This window comes from Montipora foliosa, chromosome 3 (genome assembly GCF_036669935.1).
Source record: "Montipora foliosa isolate CH-2021 chromosome 3, ASM3666993v2, whole genome shotgun sequence".
In the NCBI taxonomy this organism is placed as follows: domain Eukaryota; kingdom Metazoa; phylum Cnidaria; class Anthozoa; order Scleractinia; family Acroporidae; genus Montipora; species Montipora foliosa.
The window spans coordinates 24,491,548-24,501,547 of NC_090871.1; the positions used below are offsets into that span (position 1 = coordinate 24,491,548).

At 39.5% G+C, this 10,000-nt stretch overlaps 1 protein-coding gene across 2 annotated transcripts in view; it reads left to right on the forward strand.

Annotated features, from left to right (window-relative positions):
- Positions 1-10,000, forward strand: part of LOC137997128 (tyrosine-protein kinase TXK-like) — a 144,089-nt gene that overhangs the window by 7,532 nt on the left and 126,557 nt on the right. For both annotated transcript variants that reach the window (XM_068842914.1, XM_068842915.1), the window contains exons 2-3: positions 3,841-3,906; positions 5,150-5,229. In XM_068842914.1, coding sequence (XP_068699015.1) covers positions 3,841-3,906; positions 5,150-5,229 — 146 coding nt within the window. The remainder of the gene's footprint in view (positions 1-3,840; positions 3,907-5,149; positions 5,230-10,000) is intronic.

The window sequence follows — 10,000 nt, forward strand, 5'->3', positions numbered from 1 at the left end:
CCCCACGCGTGTGACCGACATTGTTCAGGCCTTCCTTGGACGTATCTGGATGAGGTTGGAGGGTAATATGTTTCCCGTCGATGGCTCCCAAGCAGTTGGGAAAGTTCCATTTCTCTTTAAACTGTTTTGCAATCAGTAGCCATTTCTGCTCAGAAGAAGGCACTTTTAAGTAAGAAGGGCCCAGCCTTTTGGTTATTGCTTCACACACTTCCGTCACAATATAAGATATTGCAGGGCTGGTCGGCTGATCCTAAATTGAAAATGAAGGGATCGAAAACTCTCACCAATAGCCAGAAATCTGAGCGTTAAAGCTAGCCTTTCAGCGGGAACAATCGGTTCACCTCCCATTTTGTAGTCTCCTACGCAGCCGTGGTCACGCAACGCTCCTCATACACAAACAACGGCTGCTCTCTTTCGAACTACATTCCTTTCCTTTATCTGACCAATCAGAGCTTGGTTCTCATATCCTGAAACCGTTCGCGCTAAAGCAAATAAGCCAATCAGAGCGCACGTCTTAACTTCACTTCTATCGGCGACACCACCATTGTCGAGTTTTGTTATGACGGTTTCAAAATTTAAATTTCACCACTAAAATAACCTGCGATCAGGCGTACTTTTCTTTAGATTGGGCGGAAAAGGTACCTTTCCGCCCAGTCTGAAGAAAAGTACGTCTGATCGCAGGTTACAGTTAAATAGATATCAGAGGCTTTCAATCAAAAGCGTAGTTTTGAAAAAGAAAGCTGTATTTTTTAATCTAACAACGGAGTTGGAAAATCCTTGACTTATCAAGTCATTCAGTATTCCACTCTTTTGCGATGAAATCGACATAGTTGTTGTTTTCCCTCTGCTTGTAAACCTCATGGAGGATCAGATCATTTATTTTACTGTTATTGGAGTTAGCGCCGTAAATATAAGCTCTAAAGGTGAGGTCGACCGTCCGGCAGTACAGAGAGTGGAAGCTATTCGTTGGTTTTTGCTTCAACTGAAGCGTGCTTTTAAAATGATGCATACTTTTAAAATAATGAAAGATGCCGAAACTGAGATGCTGCGAAAGCACGCGTATCGTGAGAACCTTAAGTGCTGTGTCTGTCAATGAAGCTGACGTTTTTAGACAATAGTAGATTACGAATATATTAATATAGCTGAATGGTGAACACTAAAATAAATGGTCAAGTTGTCTAAACCATATGTAATAGAAGCTCATGACTATCTGCATGTAATCATTTATATCCTCTAAATCAGTGAACTCACTTGAGTGGTGAGTTATGTTCCCGTGATAAATACCGGTAGACCATCCAGGGAAATCACACAATGTGTGTGTATTTATTAAAACATGATTTTCAAGGAAATGTTGGGGCCCAGAGCGAAATATTGTTCACATGATGTATACATTATTCAATGCTAAATAAATGTTCAATTTAATTTGTTTACATTGATGTTTTCATAATACCCGATTTTCGCCAATCTCAGGTTCATAACTGTTCTCTTCTCTCGTTCAATCGCCGTAGTCGCTTTTCCTATGGATTTTATCTGGCATTGAAGTCCTCTTCTATTTCTTTCTTCATATTTTCCAGCCTACATGATGCATGTTGAAACCTCACTAAACGCTGGTAGCATTTAACTCCACAAAAACAGGTCGCTGCTCTCCGAGCAGTCAGTATACACATCCACACCGATCGCAGATCTAATAATTTCAGCAAGATCTACAGAACGTCACCAAAAAATCTCTATCTTGTCATTTGCAGAGGCTGCTGAAGGACAAGTGAAGCACCTTGAGCGACCGTCTATCAGTTTCTTTGGAGTTTCAGATGGGTGAAATCTCTGAAGATACGCGCGAAAATAACAGGCCGTCAATTTTCAAATCAAAAGGCGAGCCGCGATTGGTGCAACCCCTCATTATCTCGTGCATTCGCCACGCAGTCCAAACAAAGAGAAAGGAATGTATTTCGAAAGAAAGCAGCCGTTGTTTGTGTGAGGAGGAGCGTTGCGTGACCACACAAATAACGGCTGCGTAGGAGACTACCCATTTTGGTGCTCTGTTTGCATATGTCCGGTTCAATTGCGTTCAAAATTTCTTTGAACTGATCCGGGCTCATTCGCATCATCTCCTTAAATACAGGCGTATCCTGCAGCGATAATTGTATTACAGATTGGAACAGTCCCTTTCTGGCTGGTTCTTTTAGCCATTCCCTAGTTTTCCTTCGATTGACACGGTCATTTGGGTCCCCTAACAGCTCGAGAACCATAAACGCTACAAGCGCTTTTTGTTTGCGTGTTACCGCCATGTTTTCAAATTTAGCGCCAACTTGCACTGGTAGCTTGTTCCGTCTAGCAATGTTGGATACTGTCTCAACATTCACATCCAACATTGTTGGATGTTGGATCCAACTTTGTTCGATAGTTTTTCACGGGCTTTAAGGTAATTCCTTTGAAATTCTTCTACTATCAAACTTTTTTGGAAACTTGGCATAATTAAAATTCATGATATGAACATTAAAAAAATAGCAATAAAAAAATGGGGTCACCGTGCTTGTTTACGCGTCAGCAGGCTCTTAAAATGGGGTATTTTTACTGTTTGAGCGTTAAAAATTCGAATCACCTTCATACAGAATTAAGTCTTCGTTACTTGAAAGATACAAAATTTTATTTTGAAAATAAAGCTTCTTTTATTCACATAGGCAGTATTGCTTCATCTACGCCGTTTTTGATTGCTTGGTTGTGGAAATAGTGCACTCTTTTGGACAATTCCGTGGTTAGCTTGAAGTCCTCGCCTTGGCCAAAATACACCCAGTACGGAACTGTTTTCAAAAAAAAATCATGTTCTACTATCAAACTTTTTTTCTTCGTCAAATATGTTCTTTATTAGATTGTTCTTAGCAAATACCTGGAAAAAATTCAGGGGTCACCGTGCTCGTTTGAGAGAAAAAGAGCATTTATTTCGCTATCGCGCTTAGTTTGAGGGAAATCTCACGTTTTGTACGCGCACGTGCTCATGAGCGCGCGCTAATGACGCGAAAATCGTGCGCAGTAGGGATGCGCAATGCAATACCAAGGAATTACCTTAAGTCCCATAACACACGACAATATCTTGCGTCATTAGTCCTTTTGTCGATTGCTCTTATTCCTGGTCCGGTTCCGGTTCTGGTTCCAGATTCTAGCATTTCCCCACACCCAGCCCCTGTTAGCAAATTCTCATCATACCTAATGGATGTAGGGAGGGTGGAGAGGAAAAAAGATAAAAAAACGTAAATGCCCCGTGGACTGCTTGCCATAACGGCATCAAAATTCCCTTATTCTAACTTGTCTCCCTTCTAAGAAGTTGTTTAAAATATATAGCTAGTAGGCAAGAAATGATCTGAAAACAAACATATTCCTTAAGGCCTGACAAAATGTAAATTGCTGTTTGGCCCTTTATCGCAATTGTGATTGATGCTATACCTCTCTATATACAACATGTAAGTTACATTCTTTAAGCTTCTTGTCTGCACAGATGCTCTGGTCCTTGGGTTGAAGAAACTGCAGATGCTAGCCTGCTTCAAAGCTTTTCTTTTAATTTTCAAGTTAATGAGCTTGTCAATGCCATGATTGTGTTCTGCCGTAAATTTGTTCTAATTGACCATTTTTACATTCCCCATAAGACACTTTGTTTTCCCCCACAATTTTTGCAAGAAAGCCATAGTTTTCAAATACTCTTGGGACACTGCATATTCCCAAGAGCATTTGAAAACAATGGTTCATGCAAAATTTGGGGGGCAAACAAAGTGTATCATGGGAAATGTGAAAATGGTCAGCTCCAAGATTCACATGTCTCAATTTGCATAATTGCTTTCTACTCCTTAGTGTTAGATGCAGAAGTTGATGGTTATGTTAAATCTCTACCCCGAGACCACCGTGTTGCTCGTAATGGTAAGTGCACTTTAAACTGCCTAATGTTACCAATTAGTTAATCATACCTCGAACAAAGGTCACATGAATTACCCAACGAAATAAAAAAATGATCTTTAATTTATAATTATAAAAGAAGACTTGGTAGTGAACAGAGTTGGCACACGGGTGAAAGCACTCGACTAAGTTTAATTCTTGGACTTGAGTCATCATTTGGCGGGCATTACTAAACCACAAAACAGAGAAAAGAAACACCAAAACACCATGTATGACCCACCATACATTTGAATACTAACCTGCAAAGGCTAGATTTTGATATTTAAAAATACCTTCATCTCAATCTTAATCTTAATCGTAATTTTAATCTCCGTTAATTAGCAGCGATAACGTTTTAGGCCTAATCAGGCCTATTTAACAAAGTTATACACGACGTTTCTGTGTTTCGTTTTGCTGTTTTGTCGTTTCACGGTTAATTTAGCAACGTCCTCACTTGTTAGCGATCGATCTACTCTGTTCCAAGAGCTTGGTTTTCATTATGAATTGAAGTAGCAGCTAGGAGGAAAGGAAAATGAAACAGGAGAATTGTCTGAAATAGCAAAGCTCTCACCGTTGCGACTACAATGGCAACCCAGAGAAAATTGAACTGGACCATGGACTATAGCCGGAGAATTTTCTGATGCCTGACACCTGATGAACACCCTGTCGGAGGGTAATCCAGAATCTCCGGGCCCTCGATCAAAAACCAACATTCATTTAATTTCTGAATCATGTACCTGTGTGCCCGGTACTAAATGGGATACTACTTTGTAGGTATTGCATCCAATTTATTTTCTGTCTACGAAGACTAATTAGTAAAAATAATGATAACTATAGGATTAACCACTGGAGCGTAATGTGAAGTACTAGTTTTATACTCAGTAAACCATGTGAGCGTTAGCCCTACTAATGGAATTGGGCCCACACAAGGACCGAGAAAAACTCCGACTAGGGTGGTCATTGAACCCACAACCTTCCGCATAGATCACCGCTGCTCTACCGACTGAGCTAAAAGGTCACGGCAATGAATATGTGCAATTACAAGGAAGGGTTACGTTTTTGCAAACGTTTTTTGCAAACGTTGGCCATGTAGCACTTAAATTTTATACTGAAGAATAATAAAAAAATAATCATAAAGGAAATAAATCTATGGCTGTAAAGCTACCAGAAAACGCGAGCCTCTGTTTACACAACATCATGTAGATAATCCATCACATTTCTCTTTAAGGTGGCGGAAACAGCCCCAGTTCTGTGGCAGCATCTCAGCAATTTCCTGAAGCCCCCATTGTTGTGAAGCGCTTTTCAACGGTATGTGCTAAAGTATGTTAATTACTGGGTTGCCATATGGCATCTCAGTCAAAAAGTAAGTAGAACTTTCCCGTTTTATTTTTTTCCCGTGTCGGAAAATGAAAACGTGTCACTCCCCTGCTATGTATGTCTTTGTGCCTAGAGTCTTCTGCGCGTATTTTCGGTAGGTTTCAGGGGCTGGTAGAAATGCGTAGATTTTATCCGGTGGACACAATAGAACATTCAATTACCCTGCAATAGCATCGAGGTCGTTGTAATGCGAAGTCGTTTTAGTGGAACTTTAAACAAAATATACCCTTATGGAGCTCAGGAATGAATCGTCAATTGGATAAACAAGGCAGGCGGTGAGAAATAAATATCTGAAATCTTAAAAGCGACGAGTAATGGTCCTCGACAACAATTTCATCTTTCGCCGTTGGATATCAAAGTGAGCTTTGTTTGAAATATTTACTAACTGTAGAGTTATGTTTAACACTGAACCGATTGGCTGTATGGGTTTAACAAAAATTGAAGGAATCTGACGTGTTGAATGCATCTGTGTTTACTGAAGTCGCATCTCAGTTGCCTGGCTGTTTTTATTTATTTTGTACTCAACTTTGCACAGTCTTCAGGTAAAAAAAAATTGAAAATGTAACAGCGAAGGATTATTGTCTATTTTTGTGCTTCATTATTCATAGAAAAGGTTCTTCAGGAAAGGGTTTGATCCTGAACTGTGCGATTGAAATTTATTTAATTTCATATGGTTTCAGTGGCACGGATTGTGTTTCTTGTTTGCACTCACGCATTTGAAAAAGGAATGGTTTTTTGCCTCTAATAGCAAATCGTTTTTTTTTCTTTTGTTTCCATAAATGTTACGCTGGAAAAGGTTTTTGTGAGTTTTTCGTCCAAATGAACGCCCAAAAATGAATATTTTTTAACAATCTTTCAGTGGCATATTTTTTTTGTAATTTAATATCCCCTTTCAAAAACTTGCATAAGATGCGTGAAATAAACATCACAACGCACACAAGAAATTTAGTCGCATCTACCTCTTCGTTGAATGCTCGTTAATAGATTACATGCAACCAATCTCTAGAGACAAAAATAGCAGTAATGTAATGAACAATTGTTGGTGGACAAACAAAAGGAGCTAATGAGAGATCTTTTGGTTTTCGTCCACCAACGTGGCGGCGATGACGTCACGTGAAAACCATCTACATTTTACTATCCGTGATGCTTTGTACAACACTGAAACCAAACGGCAAATTCTCTGGTAACGTTTTCGGGTTGGATATCTCAGAAGGAATCGAACACCTTGAGTGGATCTATGTTTGCTATTTTCTGGATATCTATAATTTTATTCATTTGCACTCCACTCTGGACAGTCTTCGGGTAAAAAAAAAAAAGATTGAAGTTTGATTGACTCTTGTTAGTCAAGAATTATTTGAAAGAAAGCTTGTTGTGTTGCTTCATTATTGAAACAAATCAATACCCGACATAAAGGCTTCCCAAGTCCACAGATGGAATATAAATATTAAGAACGAAAGAAGGATATTTCTTGCCTAAAAGGTACATTGTTTAACTCTGAAAGCTACGAACGATTAAAATTCTTCCCTGTAGTTCATTCGATGTAAACAGGCCCGTAACCAGGGAGGGTGGAATATACACAGGCCCCAAAGGTCCACATTTTGATACTCAATATCCAAGTTAAGGAGTGCAGTCGGTTAAACTGAAGTTAAAACTTAACAGTGATATTTGAACAAAATCAAAGAATGGAAAAAGCAGTAATGTATTATTCACTGGGAAACTTAAACCAGCTGCACTTTAGTAGCCCTAGCCTCGCAAGCAGACGCTCTTAGGAATTTGTCACGTGTTCCTCTCGCGTTCCACGAGCGTCTGCTGAAACGATCCGGAATTTACGTTGACCAATCACAATGTACTTCCAGATTTTGGAAGTGCACTTTAGACCCTGAGAAAACCGCAAGAAGATGGACTTCGTGTGTTGGGCATTTACATGTAAAATCACTGAGTTAAATTCTTATCAAAGAGAAACTGGAGCGTATAAATTTCATGCTTTAGCTTGGATATTTGCGGTTCTCCACAGAATGAGTACGGTAGAATTTGTATGGTTGAAACACCCGGTGCGATTCAAAATTTATTTGTGATTGATATCATATTTACATGTACATTTCTTTCCGCGCTGCTTCTCACAAATCAGTGGAGCCCCTGCTTCGCGAAGAAGCTGCACAAGGGCTATAAAGCGCCTTCTGTCTTTTGGCTTGCCTTTTACTGTTAACTGCCGGCTTCTGCTATACGATTGGGTGCAAACGTAAAGCCAAAAAAAAAACCATTTCCTGAAGAAATTAGTGAGTTTTACTCAAGAGCGCGTTTTGTTACTCGGAATACCTGAAAGGTATCCGAGTTATATTCTGGGAAGAATTTAGTTTTCTGTGCAGCAAATGGACAATAGAATTAGGAGGCGGTGATTTCATTGGCTAAAAGCAATGTAATACACCCCTCCGAGCAATACATTTGACCTCCCTCCGCAAAATAAACACAAACTTCAGATAGCGAGAGACTTGAAACAGCCTCACGTGTAACAGAATTCGATGTAACTCTGAATTTATAACGAGCAGTGCAGCGACTAAATGATGGGTTCTACGTTGGGGCTTGAGCGTGACTCGTTTAATTTCGTTTGCTGATTCAAAGCCCAATAAGATATTTACTATAATCCTGCCTGTTGACAACATGACTAAATCGCCAGTACAGAATTTCCAGCATAAATGGCAGAGATTTCTTAGTCTCTTTCTGCCTCAGCTGCTCTTTGTACGAACGTCATCCGCCGATGTCTATTTTTTCTTTTTATTGTTAGTTACCTAGAGCTGGAGGTCACCGGCCGCGTTATTCACAACACTCGTGATTTGGAACCTTTGCAGCCATGGATACCGTTTATTAATTACAATTGAAACCAGTTTATCTGATGTCACGCTACATACTAGATCCCGCAAAGATAGAGATAACGCCCACGTAATTTCCACTTAAACAACCAGTCCCAAGACATACTACCCCTATAGCTATGTCACCTGTTGAATTTATTTGCAATTGTAAACATTAAGCGATTTTCACCGGTACATTATCTGACCATTATCTGCGTGGTTATGAGTGAGCAACCGGCTGCAGAAACATTTACTTGTTTTGTTTCGTACTTGGCAAACTAAAACATAGGCACTCGAGAGCCGCATGTGACTACTCCAGAGATGTACAAGGGGAAAAGAAGTAGTATACTCTGTGATGTGAATGGGGGCGGCTGAATTGTGGGAATTGATTCACCACACCTTTCATATCGATAGTTTTTCGACCATTGAAATATTTACGTGCGATAGATCATTTTCACTGTCACGCAACAAAAAAAAAAAAAAAAATTCGAAACGTTCGATGAAACAGGCCAATAACTTGGAATGTTGCGGAAAACAAATTTAGACACCACCTCCAATTCTTAGATCTGTGCGGTGCATAGTTTCTGAGCTCTTTGTCGAAGAGCTGAAATCACACAACTTTTACTTGTGTAGGTGGATCAAAGTGGACTTTACTTTGCCTTGAAAGCGCTTACTTTTCGCTCATGAGATAAAATGTATGAACACATCTCCTAATGTACTTGAAAGGCTCAAACTGCTTAGATTTATAGGGATAGATATCTTTTTCAATCAAATACAGTGGAAGCCCGCCTAACGGCCATACATTCTCTTATAGAAAACCCTCGTTAATGCGGTCACCCGTTAATACGGCCAACGGCCACAATTTTAAATCCCAAACAGTAGAGTCCTCTATAATGATTTCACTCCGTTAACTCGGCCACTCGCGCCAAGCGTCTATGACATGTTAATTTCATTTACCTTCGTTAGTTATCACTGTAATCGAACAAAGTACTGTCAGCAACACTCTTCCCTGTTTTCATTACAAACATGATCTTGACCCTACATTAAACAAACATGGCGTACAGCAACGTTGTGTTTTCTTTGTTAATTGCTCTGATTTCTAGTTTGATATCATGCGTTCAGATAAATGCAGCTGTGATAAATTTACACAACCAATACTTTAGAGATCGACAGGATGTTTTGAGATGACGTTTTGATGATCATCGGTCGATTTATATGTATTAGCATACTTTTTCTTGACTTTTCCAGAAGATTTAGACATTTTTTCGAGTGATAAACTACAAGCTTCGACTGGTTACACCTTGCAGTAGCTATGGCGCGGAAGAAATAACGCCAAATCGCAATTATGCGCATGCTCAATTCAGGATTCTCTCCGACAAAAGAACTGGGCACTAAAGTAAATCAGAAAATTTCCGGATACAATCGGATACGTGTGGACGGCTGTAAACGATTTGAATACGCTGCGTGTGGACGCGTAAATTTTAGTATCCGCAAAACAGTATTTGCGGAAAAAAAAACTTTCCGGATACGTGTGGACATGGCCTAAGTCTTGGTCATTAGTTTACAGGTTAATTCTAATTAAAAACTCCAATATTTCTAACAATCAATTTACTTCAAACATTTCTTTATTTTTTAATTTTAAATTTTGAAGATTGAACTAGCGAGCAGCACGTCTGCGAACTCAAAGAGTTGTAAAACGATTTATTTTATCCTACGCGTTTCGTGTGACTAACGCACACTTCGTCAGCTCATCAAAATATATCTCAAACCTGTGCGCTCCTCTATTTCTTATTGTTCTCCTGGGGGGCCTGCGGTCCATTTAAAAACTAATTCAAAAACCTTTTTTTATGTCTAAG